This window comes from Melanotaenia boesemani, chromosome 5 (assembly GCF_017639745.1).
Source record: "Melanotaenia boesemani isolate fMelBoe1 chromosome 5, fMelBoe1.pri, whole genome shotgun sequence".
NCBI classification, from domain to species: domain Eukaryota; kingdom Metazoa; phylum Chordata; class Actinopteri; order Atheriniformes; family Melanotaeniidae; genus Melanotaenia; species Melanotaenia boesemani.
The window spans coordinates 21,653,536-21,673,033 of NC_055686.1; the positions used below are offsets into that span (position 1 = coordinate 21,653,536).

At 38.2% G+C, this 19,498-nt stretch overlaps 1 protein-coding gene across 3 annotated transcripts in view; it reads left to right on the top strand.

The window, feature by feature from the left end:
* The window catches only part of arap2 (ArfGAP with RhoGAP domain, ankyrin repeat and PH domain 2), a 134,675-nt gene that overhangs the window by 64,113 nt on the left and 51,064 nt on the right, over window positions 1-19,498 (top strand). For all 3 annotated transcript variants that reach the window (XM_041986600.1, XM_041986599.1, XM_041986598.1), the window contains exons 12-14: window positions 1,383-1,468; window positions 1,757-1,939; window positions 7,720-7,894. In XM_041986600.1, coding sequence (XP_041842534.1) covers window positions 1,383-1,468; window positions 1,757-1,939; window positions 7,720-7,894 — 444 coding nt within the window. The remainder of the gene's footprint in view (window positions 1-1,382; window positions 1,469-1,756; window positions 1,940-7,719; window positions 7,895-19,498) is intronic.

A 19,498-nucleotide genomic window follows, 5' to 3' on the forward strand; every position in this document is an offset into this window, starting at 1 on the left:
AAAAAAAACAAAACAGAAGGTCCATTATTTTATTAAAATGTATGAGTTTATTTTAATACTGAAATTGTGCAGCGTAAAAGTAATATACTGACCTTGCTCTGAATCAAAGTTTCATTTCTATATTGTTGTCCCATGAAAAGATATATGATATTTTATATTTATTTATTTTATGAGAGTGGACTCAATTCCATCAGAAAGTTTATGATTACTAAGTATATTTTGTTTTTACTTATTGGTGATGGCTTCAAAACAGAAGATTATATCAGTGTGATAATATCTGGGTAGCCATGGGAAATAAGAATATAAAAAGAATATGGTGTTTGTTGTGTAATGCCTTCACATAAAGCTTGACTATTCTTCAGGTACAAAATCCATTTGGGGAACAACAGAAATACTTATTAGTGTTTTTGTAACTTAGAGTCTGATTTAAAAGTCCATTCAAGATACGATGTTTGGCGATTTGTGTTTTTTTTTTTTTTTTTTTCCAATGGAGATGTATATGTGGGATAATGTTCTTTGTATATCTTTGTAAACATTGTGTACCCAATTTGCTCATGTTTTTGCATTATGTGACATGACATTACATTAGAATAAATCCACTAAGCCTGATGAGACATTTCCTTTGCTCTGCTCTATGTAGACATGATCTTAGGCCAATACCTTTATTCACTAGTAAATTTCCTTTCGTATCTCTTCAGTGGCAAATAATTCAAAGGTTTCTTGAGCCTGCGTTGTGTAGAACTGTGTCAAGATGGCCTGTCACAGCTCATAGCCCCTCATTTTCATTCACAGCTGCTCTACTTCCTAATAGAAGACAGTAATGAGATCATGCCAAGTCTACAACTAAATCTGCCTTTACTCACAGGACAATAACTTACATTCACACATACAGTGTGTTTCTAATGTATTATGCATGTATGCTCTGGCCATAAGCAACCCCAGAAGCCTCTCGTTCACCCAAATAAACAGGCCGACCAACAAACACAATGAATTACTCATGATTCATTAGCAATTAATGGCCCTCGTTCTCTGCTTTCATTTCCAATTAGGAGAGCTGAGGGGACTAAATATGTCTGTCATGAGTGAGAGAATGAGCTTGCAGTCATGCTCTGTTTCTCCGGCTTGTAACTGCCTGTTTGTTGTTTATTCCATCACTACATTCACTGTGTTTTCTGCAAACCGAGAAGATTGCTTTGCATATATGTGCATCGTAATTTTATCCTCATATGAATTTCTCAGAAACTAAAGCAAAGCCTGGCAACCAAAGATTTCAGAATATTTCTTTTGTTGAAAAAGATTTCTTGAATCTGAGGGGTTGTATAAAACAATGAGCTTGAGTATCTATGCACTCATACTGATAGCTGTATGTTCCTGTTTGCTAGGACAGCACCGCTTCCTTGGTCCAAGTCTTTCGAAGGTGAGAAGCCTAAAGTTGGACAGTAGCATCTGGAGCAATGAACTTGTGGAGGTATTTACAACACGTCAGCTCACCTTTTCATTCATAGAAGTAATAGAGCCATATGCCATCAGTGTTCTTTACAGGACTTGATACTTTACTGACATGCATTTTGTAAATATCTGCTACTTTTTTGTATTTATAATGACTGTTCAGCTTCTTATCGGCCATTTTATGTTAATCACAAAATGGCGAAAGCAAAAGTCTTTGTAAACATGTTTGAGAGTTGGTTAAGTTTATATCCTGGTAACAGCTCTACAAACATTTCTCACCTAACTGCATACGTTGTACATGTTGCAGCTCTTCCTGGAGGTGGGGAACAGAAACGCGAACAGTTTCTGGGCTGCGAATCTTCCCTCGGAGGAGGAGCTCCATAGTGGGGCTTCCGCTGAGCAGCGTGCCACGTTCATCTGCAGGAAGTACAGGGAGAGAAAATACCGGAAGGTCCTGCAAGGCTTTCATAACCTTCAGCAGCTCAATCGGGTACATACTTGGCTTACGTGCATTTTTCTGGATCTTATCTGCTTGTCTAAGTTCTGGATTCTGTTAATACGTTTAATGAATGATATGTAATTCATTTTGTCTCACTTTTTTTTTGGTATCAAAAACTGACTGAACTGTCATATCCCCTGGTATTATGGGAAGTATTTCTGAATGATATATTTTACAAGAACACAGATTAGCACCTTGGGTAGCAGATTGATGATCTTGCAGAAAAGACAGTAAACATATCGTGAAGTGTTAATTATTACTTTTACAATTACAGGTATCCATTAATTTAACTGTACTGGTACATTGGCTAGTAGAGCTCAACATGTACACAGACTTGTACACAGAGACCGCATTGACTGTCTTGGCCAATTGTTGTTATACATCAACATATCCACTATATTAGCTGTGGTTAGACGGGTTATTAAACTAACTCAAATGTTGACTTGCGTTTTTACAGGACTAAAACCACTAAGTTTTACATATTCCAGCAGATTTGTGTTTTATTTCAAGAGTTTATTATGCACAGAAAGGTTTCATCTTCAGTGACTTAATAGTAAAGCAATAGTAGCTGACAGATGTTTAAGACAAGATTTTATCATTAGGTTTACAGTAGCTCCATGAAATACAAAGATAATGCGGTTAGAATAATAATCTAATGTCTCTGGATGTAAATAATCTATTTTCACTGGTAAATACCTTAAGAGACATCCCTTTATGAGGTGTTACAGCCTAAAGTATTTCAAGACATAAATCAATAAAACAATTTTTTTTTTTTTTTTTTTTTAATTAGAGGTGTTGCTGTCAGTTTCAGAGCCTCCATGTTAGACGTTACAGTTTGTAGACATGTGTTTCTGTAACACACGTCTACAGGTATTGTGTTGTCACTGATGCTGAGCTGAGATGGAGGCCATTTTATAATCCCACCTCAATTGTCACAAGTCTAAAAGCCATTTAAACACTTTAGTTTTGCACTCAGGAGGTAGTGGATATTAGCTTTTTTTTTTTTTTTTTTTAACCAGTGTAAAGAAATCTTTATGCACACACCTGAAGCTGCTCCACCTATACTCATACTTACACATGCAGCATCTACTAGATGCATCTAGTATAGATCTAGTAGATGCTTAACTAAACTGTGTTTTTTGTTTGCTTGCTTGTTTTTTTTTTTACAGCAAAGCTAACTTACTGTTAGCTCCCCTGCTGTTCTCAACAATGATGAAGCAGTGTTTTTCTTTCTTTTACTATCTCTGCCTCGACTGTCTTATAATCCACCTTCTGTCTCAGTGTTAGTGTTTATACACTAAGCCGTTGTACCTCACATAACTTCGACAACTTCTGTTTGGCTGCAACTCCATGGTCCACTAACTCTGTATAATACTTTCATTTACTTTTCAGATAACACAAAAAAGAAGGCTGCCAATGTACAGCCTTTCCCCTCTTCTGTTGTTGCATCACCATCTGTGCTATTTTATACATGTAGTTTGTGGCTGAGTGAAGAGACAATGTCATCATCCGTCTGCTCAATCTTCACTAAAATTTAAACAAACAACACTGAAAACATATTAGACTTTTATACCTTTTTCTGTGTTTTTGTCTTTGTCTAGTTACAGAAGCAAATCAAAATTCACTTATGATGGAGCCAAGAACAGAATCTCTCTGAGCAAGTTGAAGCTACCTGCAGTGGTGTCTTCTGTGAAAATGGCACACGGTGTACTCTACTAGCTAAATCTGCCAAACCTGAAAAAAAATTCCATGTTTTCTTGACCTTCTGACCATCAGTTAATCTGCACTTTAAGCCTAAAGACGTCAAGGCGAAGTCTCATCGATCTGAAGTGTAAGCATGCCAGCGATGTGGCCTTACAGCTTAGCCTTTATTGCTGCTGCACAAAGGGGGCCTGCTTTTTAGGCTTCTTTTAAAAGTAGGGTCTTAACAACACAAAGCAATGAAGAAGTTTCCACCTGCCTCAGCATTTACGCAGATCAGCCCTTCACATTGTTTTCCTGCATAGAAAAGAGAGGAGTGGAGATGTGGAGGGAAAGAGGGGAATATGGCAAGAAAGTAAGAAACAGATATACCAGCAAGCTAAGTGGAAAAATGGATTAGTATCCACAACAGAAACGCTTGGGTTGGTTTTATTGCAGGTTGTGCACGGCTGTGCGTCTGTGGGAGTATGTACATGTGTGTGTGAACATGTGCGCTGCTCCAATTGAGATGTGCGAATGTGCTGTTCCAGTGGGAGTTTCTTGCCAGGCGGCGCTAGGAGAGGAAGTGTGACCGACAGAGAGAGAGTGTGGCTTTCTAAAGGGTCAATCCAGAGTAGAAGTGTATGTGTGTAAGTGTCATGAGGGAAATATACTGACGGAAAAAAGGTAGAGAGCCAGTGGAAGTGGGTGGTTGCATTTGCTTTCTAACAGTCTAGCCTGCTTTTATAGAAGTGCTCTACAGATTTGATGAGGATCAGTGTGTCACAAAGGTAAATACACACAGCATGACTCAATATATGAGTGTGTATGTGCGCTTATATAAGGAATGCACCTCAAAACAGTCATACTCACTCAATATGAATCTTTTTAAAATAAAAAAATAAATAAATAAATAAAACAGACAAAAAAGTTTCCAATACAAGAACACTGAGTCTGATCTCACTGGAGATGTTCAATATGTTTATATGTATAAATATAAAATAATAAACGCTATATAACACCAGTTACTGTGGGAGTCCTTAGCAGAACAAAGACAATAACAATGACTATTTCCTCTTTGACATTCATGCTATGTTAAAATCGGCTATGGCATTTAATAGGGTGTTTTGGGGCTTCTTAAATTTGTTTAAAGTGTCATTTTAAGTAAAAAAAAAAATGGGATTTTAGAGGTAATTGTGGTAATGTGTGATTACATAGCCTTAATTGTTTTTTAACCTTTTTTGTTCTGCAACCTTTTTGCTTTCATGTTATTTCACAATCTTCATCTGTTTCTTAGTCCCACGTTTCCGATTAGGAGCTCACTTCCCATTGACCTCCACAGAGTCTCCGCAGACCACATGACCTACACAGTGTGTCAAAGGAGCTTCTTATATCATTACACACACACACAGAGCCTCTCGTGGCTACAGTAATTGCTATGACACGGAAGGTCTTTTCCAGAGCTGATACAGAATAAGGCCAGGCTGCATGGGACTGTTTTGCTATAATCTGACCCCGTCTTCTATGTGCGTGAAAGAAATGAAGATGGAATTAATTTCGCTGTTGTTTCCTATCGATGAAGATGAATCAGTCTTTGCAGAAAGCGTGCGCAGTGATGGAGATAAATGAATCTTTGTGCTTGGAAACACACATACTCAAACATCTCCATCGTGGAGCAGGCCCGGTGCGTGAGTGGGTAGGTTTTATTGACAAGTACTTTGTTTGTGTGTGTCTATATGCACAGCCTCACCGTGCCTCTCTTTCAGACGGATATTGCTTGTTTGTGGCAGATCGATGCAGCCTACTGACTCGGCCTGAGGCCGATGAAAGGAGAAGTTGTTCGTTGAAACTCCGCTATTTGCCACTCGACTCCTCTGTTGATGTACTTTGTCACGGGTCATCGAGCACAATGTCACATCAATTGACTGGACAGATGGAAAGAGACAGACAGAGAAGAAAATATCTGCCTTGTTCAGACTGTATTCCTTTGGTCCCTCTATCTGCTGATGTTTGCTGGATCACTGTTTGGAAAAGTAAATCACCTTAACAACAGTATGGTTGCATGGATAGATATTGCCCTTTGTGGTAGCTTTTTGACCTAATTTTCTCTTAAGGAGTTCATGAAGTCTGCTATATATTTGAGATGCCTAACAGCTGCTGTGTACGTGGAATCGCGGCAAGCAGAATTATAAATGGCTCATTGTAAAAGAACAATTTATTTTAATAAAGTGAATGGATACCCCATAGAAACAGTTTTAGAAAAAATTTCTGGAATTAACCTTTGATTTTGTTGCACGCTGCACCTTTAAAGGAGCATTGCACTAATTTTATATTTTGATTTTGTGTATGTATAAAGTTTTAAAAGCGTTAAGTTTGACTTGAGGTATTTTAAAATCTGCATTGTAAACTGCTGTAAATAGCAAAGGTTTTTCATTATAGCAAGCAGAACACAACGCGTTTTGTTAAAGAGCCGACGCAATGCTTATTTACAGTTTTACCACTGTGATGGTGAAAGAGGTGAACACGCTTTAATGCTCAGGAGTCTGACATTTAAAAATGAGAGGAAACGGCAATAAAACAGACTAATAGACATGAGCTAATTCTGCCTGGTTTGACACAGTAAAGTGGGCACTAGGGGGACATTACGAGTGCATGTTACCTGAGAGCCCCAACCTTTACTTCTCTCTTGATCCGATTGCCAAGCTCACAGCTCACCTTCAACTCTAGGGTAGTTACCACAATGGCTAATTAGCATGCTGATACAGACGCACAATATGAAAGACTTTTTAACCGTTCTAGCGATGTTTTTAATAATAAGTACTGGACAATTTGTGTATCATTCACTGTTCAAGGCAAAGGCACACAAACCTGTGTTTTTGTATGAATTATGTAAAGTGCCTTGCAAAGGCCTTGAGCCACCCTTTATGTCTTCACGATAAGACTTTTTTTTTAAGTCTTTAAAAAGTCTTTAAAAGAGTCTGAATCTCTTTCAAGGTTTTTTTTTGCACATTGACTTTTTTTTCCTTCATTTTCAGCCCCTCTAAAGACCATTGTAGGAGAAATGATTTCTTGTTTGTTTATTAAACCATTTAAAACTGACCTGTGAATCATTCAAGTGTAATAAAGGTGTTTTATACAATGAGTGAAGCACTGTTGTGTCTAAACATAACAGACAATTTGACAAGAATTATGTTTTCCTGGCAATATACCAAGAAATGACGAATGCCTCAAGACTTTAGCACAGCACTGGATAAACACTATATTTCATATTACATACAAAGCACATGCTCTTTGATCAGCATTTTTACCTCTTTAAATTCTTGTGATTCATTGATGCTATTTTTAGTACCTCTTGTCATGTTTCTCTGTTTATACTATAAACTTTGCAACCTTGGTGGGATTTCACACTCGGTATATTCTGCTGCTTTTCTTTTGCTCACATTGTTTCTCACTTCATTATTCCCACGTTTCTCCTCAATGAAATTGCCTTTATTATGTTAAATATGCCCCATTTGTACTGTTCTTATTTGCTACATTGCTTTTTTTCACAGGGATTAGACCTTTAATGATTCCCACAGGGAGTATTAAACTTTGATCATATTTTTCTCTTTTGAGATTAGCAAGAGGAACTCAATTCCTAACTTTTTACGGTTTTCTGATGGCAGTTTATAAACTTTGTCCTTTATCAACCTGGCAAATGCGCGTACACACAAGCACGCAGCAACTCAGAGCTGCTCCCCCTACACAGGGAAGTGAGACCATGGTTGCATTCCCAGGGATTTTCACTGCTACATTGTTTGGGATCTGAAAATTTTAAAGATATAAACCCAGACATGGAGAGCTACTTAGAAATCCAATGAGCTGCTACATCAATAAGTCAGTCTTATATTTGCCATCACAGCAGGAAGTATTAAGGTACAATTTGGTTTGATTTATTGCCTGTAAAAATCAGTCTCAAGATTTTGACTCGTATATAAAGAAATGATAATAAAGTGGACTTTCTGTTAACTAGGTTGGGATTGTTGATAAAATGAACACCAAAGTGGTACATATGAATATATGTATATTTTTGTGTGTGTGTGTGTGTACAGGCACTTTGTGCAGCTGTGGTGTTGCCTGACGTGCTGCAGACCATGGCACTGGTGTTCAGTGGGGCAGATGTTATGTGTGCCACTGGGGATCCGACCTACTCCACCCCTTACCTTTTGGCTCAGCGCGCTGGACAGAAACTGCAGATGGAGTTCCTGCACCAGAACAAACTATCTGGTAAGCATTTCATCTTGTGGGCCAGTTATCCTCAAACACTGTTGTGTGTGCATATATTGTTTGTGTTTTTTTTTTTTTTCTCTCTCTCTCTTTGTCCATTCATTACTGGAGGAAATGAGATTCCTTGTCAAAACAGCCGTTTTCCAGAATCGGTGTTAAACCCAGGTAAAACATGGGACTATAAAAAGCTGTAAAATAGAACAACTTCTGTATTCTTTTGTCCAGGCCAGACATAGATGATGAAAGTCCATGTGATCTTTTAAATGTGTGAAATGGCCTTTAAACTTCATGCACAAGTTACAACCACATGGATTTGGCCGGATGTCTTTATTCGTTAACAAGCCAATCTTGTTTTAAAATCATACTCACTCCAGTGCTGCCACATTCCTAAAAGCACAGTGGGATTTATTTATTTATTTTTTTTCTTTTGTCATGAATAGGAAATGAAGCCAGAAAAACCCACAAATTTGAAAGCTGCAACTTTTAAGTTAAAAGTTCTGTTCCTACGTCTCTGTGTCTGCGACTTTTCCCCATACTCTCCTTTGTATTACCCACTTCGTGTTCCCTGGCATCGCAGGCTCGGCACAGATGTGCCACGTCGTTCGGTTCCTTCATGATGGGTGTGTTTTGTTTTTGCGCTTCCACACGGGGACTGACGAAAAGAATGTATCAGATAAAAGGAGAGGGAGGGAGAGGCCGCTGGCTGGGGCTGGGAAGAGGGGAGACTTTCTCTGGGATTGTATTTTACATAATGTATGCACTGCATCTGTGTACACTTGCTAGCATCGAGCCTGTTAGGGACTCGCTAATTGGTGGCGTGGGTCACCTGGTCACCATGGTGATGGCAATTACTTGAGGTGTGTGCTATAAGACACATATACAGGAAGGCAGAAAAACGCACAGATATTCATGTGGATGGCAGGGTCTGTCTGAAATGTGTCGCATGCAGACAGTCTATGAGCTCATTATGTGGCTGGGAGTTTTAGGGCTTCATCGTTAACAAACAGACAAATGTGGACTCAAACAGACTTCAACTGTGGAGACTGATGTCCAACCAAGCTGACGTACTATTGCTGGCAATCGTGACCTGGGTCATGGAGCCCAACTGCTACTTGACAGATTGACAGTACCCTTGTGCTGCAGGGAGATGTTGCCTCAGGGACAACAGTCAGTCCGGCACTTTGCAAGTTGGGACTAAATGAGTGTCCACAAAACAGCTACTTCTGAAAGTGATGTTAACTCAGGGTCAGATACCACCCGTAAGGATGGATTTTTTTTTTTTTTTCTTCAGTAATAGCAAAGCATATTTGTGTGTGACACTAGCAATACTAAACCACCATCTTCTGTTTATATTCTGCTATAGAAGCTCATTATTCCCCAGAAACCGCATTCAGCCTCATGATTTATATTCATTACCAGCAGGAAATTGCAGCTGATTAACTGATTTATTTGGTTCTCAGCACAATAAAGTCTTCATGACGTGCAGAAGTAAAGAATGCTGTGAAGACAGGTTGTGGCAGATTCACTTTGAATTGGAAATGGTCGGCAGTCAAACTGATCACAATACAAAGGATGGGTGTAGACAGAGATTTTTGTTTTAGCAAGCTACACGGTAGCTATTCATTTCCTTTGTTTTGTATAATATAAGCTGAAGCCTTAAAGAAAATGTTGCATAACCTGTTTGACTGTTTGTTTATAACTTTTGAGAACCAATGAATATTCATACTGGGAGCATTGGACGGATTAGTTAAGCTAATTGGAATACAGTGTGCAAGTTTTCTGTGCAAAGGCCTTAACATCTTGCCTGCAAGTCAATTTATTCCTATGGAAATCCCTGTAATCCTTAATAGGAGTACAATCTGTAACATCTATATGTTAAAAAATGTCAGTTTAGGGTGGATTTTGATTAGAGAAATAGCTCTCTTTTCCAGGAAGTTGGATAAATGAATTAGCAAAGAGGTGAACAAGCCACAAGCCTGGCAGTCAAAGTGATTATTGCATTTTTAAGAAATTCATTCCATCTGTATGGAAATAATGGGAAGCTGTGTAAGGTGAAGATTATAGTAACTTCATATTTCTGAACAACATTTTCCAGAAAATGGGAACCATGATATGCAAACTCATGTAATTTGCCTCTCCTCTTGCATTGTCCATAATTTTTTTGTCCTTATTTCATAAAACGGGATGGTGAGACTCTTAAAATGAGTCTTTCTTACTGCAGCAATACAATTTCAGTCCATTTGAAAAGAAGTAGACTACTCCAGTGGAACTGCCATTACTGAGTTGATGAGTCCTAATTGCCTCGTATCTGCCGACATGTACAGTGGCATGGATATGTGGACTGATGACGTTAGACAGTGGTCTACATTTACTGATAAAGGTTTCTTATCTGGAGATTTCAAAGTTATTCTGTTTTGCATATTAGTTAGACATCAGAGCATAAGTGTAAACTATGATTCATCTGACAGAAACAGCTTTTTTAATAACCGACAAGCCGCATTGGATCTAAAATACTAATCTGGTTCTAATAAATCATCAAAAGTTGGTAAAAAAAAAGGTTATGCAAAGGCTGTTAATTTTCTCTTGTTTGACATTTAGCATAGTTTTGTTATAACTAGTTTAGGCTGCAGGACACCTTGTACATGATCTGACTGTGTTAGTGACTGAATGATTTCCCCCAAATTAACCATCAGAAACGCTGCGGCCCCTTGTTTATTTGGCCATTCGCATTAACTAGCAAGAACGTTACGTCCATGACAGCATGTCATTTCTCCTGTGCTCTGTGTGTATCCGATCCTCCAAACACACCGCCATCGGCCGGTCAGGCTGGCGTGTTTGATAAGATAAACTGAACTGGATTTATTTGCATAAAAAGTGTTTGAACATTAAATCAGAATATTAATTTGAAGAATTGTTAGAGTGGAAGTAATATAGCTTTGGGAAGTTATTTTACTGTCCGTTTTTTACTCTGAACAGACAGTTTTCAGTAAAGAAAAATAAACATTTCTGAATTACAGCTCCTAGAAGAAAGAGGTTTGAGAGATGACAAACACATTGTAAATAACTACATGAAATGAGCTCATCAGTGACTGAAGACGAATCTACAGACATTTGATCTGATTTGTTTCTTCCTAGGACTGGTGACAGTGTGCACATATCGTGCAGAGAATTTAAAAGGCTAAAAATGGACTGTGCATCTGTTGATTTGTACTGCAGAAAGAAGAAGTAGTGCTGTGAGAAAATTGAGGCCTTCCTACAAAATACTGTCCAGATTCCCCCTGCTGACTTTTTCCCACTGTTGGGCACATTGTCACATCACACAAAGCTGTGGAAAGTGGTGTCTGCATTGTTCTTGTGCATGTGGCCCCCTGAGTTTGCAGACAGACTTGTGAACATTTTGATTAAACAGAAATTGAACTTTTTCAGTTGTGTGCTGCGTTACGTCTGGCAGGATCAGGGAACAATTCAATACCCATATGACACCATCCCTGCCGTATGGCTTGGTGTTGACAGAGGGAAGATAGAGGCAAGAATAAAAGGAGGAGCACAGCAGCCAATATCGAGGACAAAACGGAGTTCAGAGTTGTTTTGGAGTTTAAAAGAATTCAGCCTTGGGTTATAGCTGAATTTTTCAGCAGGATAACAAGTGCACACATACTGGGTAACATAAGGGCAGATATAGATATTTGACTTGTTTGCTGTAGGACGCCACTCTGTGTGGCTTTGTGCATAGTTTTTCCTCCATTCAGTTATCTTGTAAAATGTGTCTTCACAGCTAGAGTGCACTTCAGGCCTCCATTCAACAACCACATTGTGCAGTAAACCAGAGTCAATCTCGAAAGAAAATTATGACAAACATGGTCTTTTTCTCTATTTCATGACCCCCTGAGAAAACAGAATGAACCACCCAATAAACAATCAGATACCGTGGAGAATTGTCACTTCTCAACTAAACTCTAAATTGGACTAGCGTGCAGAAAGCTTCTCCGCCGCCTGTCTTCGCAGTGTGAATCACACTCCCAGTTTGTAAAAAATAAAAATAGGAAAACTCACTATTTCCCCTGAATATAGTGTATGAAAAGGGAGCTGTCAACCTGCTTATCCTGGAACCACTCCGCAGCCCATTCCCTCCACAGCGGCTCATTTGTACCTCCGATGTTAGGACTTCCACTCATAGCAGAACATGGCCACTTCATTAGCTCCTTCTCTCTGCGTAAATGTGAGTGCATGCACGTGGGCCTCGGCGGGCCTCGTTCTCCCACCCACACCTGCTCGCTTGAGAGCACCCTGGGATACTTCTGGAGCATGTTCATTTCCATATTACCATCCCAGATTCTATTAAAAAAAAAGGCAACTGCAGCTCTCCAAGGCCATGTGTCTTCACATTTTAGGAACCCCTGAGGGCAGCGCCAATGATGGGCTCCATCTCTTATAGTAGAAAGTTTTCCACTGAGGTGGTGTCTTGTATATTTTTAGGTTCTTATATTTATTTATTTTCTTTATGTGGACTGTATTCCCATATGCTGCATTCCAAAGGGCACGTACACCATATAAATACAATTAACTGTTAAAAATAAGCATGTTGATGTCCCTTTTCTGAAAGCTAATTTACTAATAAGTCTGTAAGTGGACACAAAGTGGCAAATTTTCTCCATAAATCCTCTAAAATGAATTAGAAGCCAGTGTTGATAGTACTGAGATCAGAGTTGTGAAGCAGATGTGATTAGAGCATGAACCTACATAATGAACATACTCAGATTTATAAATTACAGCATGAAAGCATGTTGACTGGTCTGTAGATTTGCAAAGCAATCCTCAGATTTGCAGGTGAATTGAGGTTTTTGAATCTGTGCTTTTTGTTAAATAACGAGCAAATTTGCAACCCTGGAATATCTGTAATGATTTTGAAAGTCCTTTTGTTGAAAGGGAAAACTCTAAGGTGTTGAGGGTATTACATGACTTATTTTCAGTGAATAAAAAGCCTGTCTGTGCCTTAAATTGGTGACACTAACATAGTTTATTAACACACAAAAGAGGCTCCTGACTTTAGCCGTGTCCCCATGCGTGTGCTTGCCAATAGTCCCTGTTGGACCAAAGAGACAAGTTGGTAATTGGTTTATAAATGTTGCAGGTGTGCAGCATTAGCAACCCAATTCCACCTGCTGCTTGGCCTCCTTGCCAGGTTCAGTTCCCTACTCTGTTTTAGATGCCATTTAATACTAAATTTACCTGTAGTTTCTTTTTCCAGTCACTCTTATAAAGGGATAATTTTCATAACAAAACATATTTGTTTTACATTTAATCACTTATTTTTATAAGCAGTTTAGTTTATAATGTTTTATGACAATGACAACGCTCGCAGTATGACATGTATGTCTTTAAAAAATCCAACATGGATGACAGATTGATGATAAATGTAAAGTGGCTACCAGTGTTGTTTTCGTCAACGATGACGAATTTATTTCGTTGACGAACCTTTTTTTCATGACGATAATGAGGTGGTGACTCGTTATCGTCATGGCTTCCTGATCACGAAAACATGACAAGATGTTTGTGAGATTTTGTTGACGAGACGAAAATGTGCAAGGGCTGATTGTCCGACATTAAAAATGCAGACATTTCTTCCTGTTGTAAGTGCAATCACAACAGGAAATGCTGCCAGGCCATGGCCACGCCCACCACCAGACGTGCAGCGCACACAGACAAGCAGTTCATTCATTCATATGTTAACCTTTCCCGTTTTCCTCTTCTGACCGTGATCGGAAGATACGGGGGAGATCCTTCTCTAGGGCTGAAGTAGCATTCGGTTAACTCCCTACGCTCCTCTCTACACTTGTTAACGGGGTGAACCACAAGGAAAGGAAGGCAGCGGTTGCGCTGAGAAACGGCTTTATTACAAGACCTCATTCATACTTTTTACACCACTTCTCCGCTGCCTTCACTCCCGATGCGCGTTTCCCTCCACGTGCACGTTCACTCACGCTCACACACGCTCTGAGCTGGCTGAACCACACACACAGCAGTTAGACACATCCCATAACACATAGATGAATCATGACGGCAGCGTCGACAAAGGGGTTTGGTGGTAACGATATATGGACATGTTTTAACTGTAATCCATCATGATTTCACTGGCAGACCAGGTCAAGTTGAGCATGTGTTCCTCATCCATTGCTCATATTTGGGGCATGTGTATGTTCAGGGTGGATTATTGCACTTCAGAAAATTCTCAGAAATAAAGCCACAGTTACCAAAATAAGGATGTTGTTGCTCTTTGCTTTTTAGAAGTAATTTATTACAGTATTTGCTGTTGGCTGGGAAACCTTCTAAGTCTAAAAGCATTCCTTTTAATTTTGTAATTATTGATGAAAATAACCAAACAAGCTCACAATGTGTTGCTTTATGTTGAACTTATAGATCAGTTATTTTCTCGTGTGACATTTTTGTATGATGAAGTAGAGCATCAACTCATGAAAAAAGCTGAAATATAGAAATAAAAGGTTTCTGCCCAACAGTAATTAAGTATAGCACGGCAGCATTGCATCCCTGTTGATGGGAAAGTCTTGGCTAAAGCTATCAGTCTGCTAAAGGATCTGGTTATTATGCAAAGGCATTAAGATTAACTTGTTTTATAAATTACAATACTTGTTATAACCTGTCAACCTTGATTCCACTTTTTAATATGTATTATTGACCTAAATTAATTTAAATTTTCAATTAGTTAAAAACTAATACTTTTTGTATTTGACTAAAACTAGACTAAAACCTTTTTGAGTTTTCGGCGACTAAAACTAGACAAAATTACAAATGACTAAAACTTGACTAAAATTAATAGGCATTTTCGTCATGACAACTAAAACTGAGAAGCCTGCCACTGGTGGCTACCTTTACCTTTTAAGGACACACTATGATATGAAGTAGTTTTTGGAAGATATGTTTTATCATTGAATTTAAACTTACATGAAATACAAAAAAAAATGACTCATCCTCCACAGTTATCCAGGGTTGAGTTTTGCTCATATTATGTATTTTTTAACTTGACCAGGTGACTAAGTGTAGAACAAATCTCACTTGTGATCGACTGATTGGAGCCAAAACAGCAAAGTTATGGACCAGAAACAAAGCAATAATTGTAAATGCGTATCCATGAATAATTAATACAACAATAAATAATGAAAGGTTCGGCTGCAGAGTTGGCTGGTAATTCTCTGTGGGTTTGTCACTGTAAAGACTTACTGATAGGACAAAAAGCTACTATTCATTCTTCATCGGTTTTACAGTTCAAAAGCTAATTCAAATTAGGCCGACTTCATTGGTTGAAAATGGATGGTACTGACACAAAAGCAACACCAGTTTCCTGAAAACAATGCTCCTTAAGTAACTATTTATCAAAGTCTCAGCTCATAAAGTTTCTATGAAGCAGTGGCTTTAACCCTACTGGTGTAAACTGAACAACTAATATATCTTGCAGCCCTTTCAGCTGTGTCACAGCAAACATTTGCATAAAAGCTGATGGTAAAGAGAATGTAAACACATAAGTGAACGGTGTGTTCTGGTAGCTCTTCAGTTCTATTTTGTCAGTGCCTCTTAGTGTTGACATGAGTCTTTCCAAATGACACTTTATGGTTTTAGAGGCGAGCAAGTTTAATTGTCGCCACCCTGCAGTGACATCCGTGATGCTTTAAATCTCACTGTGCATTAAAAATGTATTCATCAGACCTTCTGTGAGGATGATAAAAAGATGAACACTAACACACTTTAAGTCAGAGTCTCTGTTTCGCTCTTTTGTTTGTAACATTGTAAGACTGCTGTTTTTTTTTGTCTGTCGCTTATGTTTTTTACCAACGCTGATAACTGTACACAAGACAGACGCTTGTGGGTCAAGAGGTCACAAGCAGCTTCGGATAAATAAGGATTTACCCCAGACATGGTGGTTTTAATTCAACAAGTGTTATGTATGTGTGTGTGTGTGTGTGTGTACGAGCAAGCTCCTCTGATTTTACCCCACTGTCCACTGCCTGTCGGAGACCGCTTTGTGACTGTTGCCGTGGGCGACCAGATGGCTAATTGAGCACTCTGTCATGTCACCTCCCTTCACTGGGGAATGAACCAATCAGCACAGGCCAGACTTCTCAACTGCCGCCCCCACAGACATCACAGTCCCATCTTAACAGAATCCAGCTTCAGGGACCCAGAGGGATTGTTTAGTAGACTCACAGAGAGAGAGCCTTGTTACACAGCATCAAGCCACTAGCTTATTTACATTCTGTCAAGGAATGCATTTTCACATACTTGTGAATGTAAGATGCATGTTGCTGTGTTTTATTGGTGGACATTCATGTCAAATTCAATGCATTTATAATAGTGATTTTGGCATCCAGATTCTCTATATTGGATTCAAAGTGAGATTACAGATGTTGCTAACTAACTTGGCTCTGAATTCCTTGGCGTCACTTCAAAAATATATTGCTCTTATTACAGATGGCCACAGCACATTAAAATGCCTGTATCATGCCAAAAATGCTGCTGCTGTTTATTGGATCGCTACGTGCTGCTGGGCAGAAATAATTGTCTGAAGATGATGATGAATTTAGGTGCATCCTTTAAAAGCCCTTCATAACCACAGCATTTGCAGTTTGAGTTAAAATGAAGGGGATTCTTTGAAAACCAGTGGCAATGATGGTTTTATTATAAAAAATATATACTTTTTATGTTGCTAAAACATTTTTAGGGTTCAGAAAACCTCATCAATATATTGTAGTCTCAGAAAATGGTTCCCAGACATGAAGACTGTGTACCATCAAACTTATGTGTTGCTCTGTAGTAAGGCAAGGCAAGTTCATTTGTATAGCACATTTAATTTATGAGACAAAAGTATTTCACATAAAACATTTAAATCATCCCAGTGGGCTGCTGAAGTAGCATTAAATAGTACATAAAATAATAAAATGATTACAAGTAATCAACAGTCTAGATAAGTAAAAAAAATGCAGTGCATATTTCATGCATAGTAACATAAGATAAATAAATAATAATAAGATAAATAAATAATAAATAAATGTTTTTAACCTGGATTTAAAAGGGTCTACCTCTAATGAAAGTTTAACGTCCACTGGAAATTTTTTCCACTTTTTTGTAGCATAACAGATAAATGCTGCTTCTCCATGTTTAGTCTGGACTCTGGTCTGGACTTGTTGACATTAGTCCTCAGAGCTCTGCTAGGTTTATATTCTCTGAACATATCACAGATGTATTCTGGGCCTAAACCATTCTTGGGATTTGTAGACAATCAGTAGGGTTTTAAAATCTATCCTGGGACTGACTGAAAGCCAGTTAAAGATTTTAAAACTGGTGTGATGTGTTAAGATCACTTAGTCCTGGTTAAAACTCTAGCAGCAGCGTTCTGGATGAGCTGTGAATGTTTAGTGCTCCTTTTTGGAAGTCTTGTTGAAAGTCCTGTTTTCTAAACCGCAATCATTATTCCAAAAGAGTTGGCTGCTTTGCAAAATGTAAATTAAAAACATAATATGATTTGCTAATATCATAAATCCATTTTTTATTCCCAATAGAACAAAGGAACATGTCAAGTGTTGAAACAGACATTTTAGCCATTTCATGAAAAAATATTTGCTCGTTTTGTATATGACATCAACACATATCAAAGGGTGGAAATGTAAATGGCACATATAGAAGAAAAAAAAAAAACAACTGGATGAGCATTTGACAAACTGGGTTAATTTGCAACAGTTCAGCAACATAACTGGGTATATTAGAGCCTGACAGAGGAGGGTATAAGAGGAGATTTTGGAATAATATATGAGAGTATTTCAGTATAGTGTATAAGAGCATGTATGGGTATATTAGAACCTCTCAGATGTGAAGTTAGACAGAGGGTTGGCTGTTGACAAAACTGTGCCTAAAAATTGTGTAACACTTTAAGAAAAGGTTCAACATGAAACTGCAAAGCCTTTAAAGGTCCCACCTTCTACATTGTATATTATCATAAGATTAAAAGAATCAGGGGGGAGTCTGTGTGCATGGGAAAAGGCCAAAGATAATAATAGGATTTTGGGATAAGTGTCTTTATAATGAATGAATAAGTGAATGAACGATTGGCAACGTTTACAGAGGAAAGTCTCCTAAAGCAAATTGTAAATGGTATGATGTAAAAGACCTGTTAAAATCTCTGATGGCTGACAGATTTGCATGTCGTAGACAGTTTAGTCCTCTGAGATTTAGCCATTCCCTCAGATATTCAGATTTTCTTTCAGTAGTTCTTAAACGTTTTAAAAGTTACTCATAGTGAATGACCTTTGCTTTCTTGCAATCACCAATTAGGCTGTTAAACATGATATATGACATCCATTTTGTTTATTTTCTTGACGCACATGTTAATGACAAAAATATTAATGAATACAGTGCTTTAAATTGGAAATTAATAATGCACATGTGAACACAGTTAATTAATTTGACAGAACCAGTCAACACACAGAACAAAAACATAAGCTGACTCGTTAAATGAGCTAATTGGTTTTCTCTGTGGAGTGATGTGTGGCCGCGGTTGAGGCTTCAGCCTTGTCACTAAAGGGTGGAAATGTCACTTCAATCAAAAACGGTTTCAATTAAAGTTATTTTACCTTGCTTGATGAGAGAGCTGGAGGTACTGAAGATAAAATCTGTAAGATATTACCAAGGCTCTGGCAGAAAATTGAACCCAGAATTGAAGCTAATTGAATTTGAGAATGATAAGGTTGAAAGTACGGAGCTCTTAAAGCTAGCAAGAAAAGGATAGATGGAGTTCAGAAGAAAAGGGAGGGGAAATGAGTGAGGAATGCTTCAGATTTAAATGGACAAAGATGAAGTGAGCACAGAGTGTAAAACTCCTTTTTAACAGATTGAAACCATGGAGGTCCGTCCCTTGAAATGCCATCAGAACAACTTATATTTGACTTTGCAGAAGTGTGACCATGTGACAAAGTCATGACTAAATAAAGAGCAGCTTGAATAATCATGTTTTATGCTACTTGCAACAAAATGGATAATGGTGTGCTGCTAATTTAATGTCCATGGGAAAACACTCATCACGTAGAGGTCAGAACATTGGTTCAACAACAGCAATCAGAAGGCTGGGAAGGATTCATTGTTCTGTTTAAGGATAATGCAGAAGTGTGTAAGCAATTAGTCTTGTGTGACTAAAAATCTTTTCTACTTTTTAGGTCATTATGTGAATCACAGTAGAAGCAGAAACTAGAATCACATCTCTTATCTGCAAGCAATCTATTCTTTATGATGTTTATGCATTAATATATTATTTGTGAATTTTTCGCAATCAGAAAACAAATTTTTTTCTTGACTGTTTTACAAAGAAATTGGATTACAGCAAAAGATTGGACACCCTGCATACAGGCATTAAAGAATGAAGTAAAGCGTGCAAAGGTTTGCTGAACCCAGTGAAGTCTGCTACCGCTTATGTGGAGGGTTTTCATTTTTTTTTCATCAGAAGGCTAATTCTGTGAGATCCTTGGGTTGTCGTGCATGTATTGCTCTTAAAAGCTCTGTCCACACATTTTTCATTATATTTAGGTTGGTGAGCTGTAAAGTTTT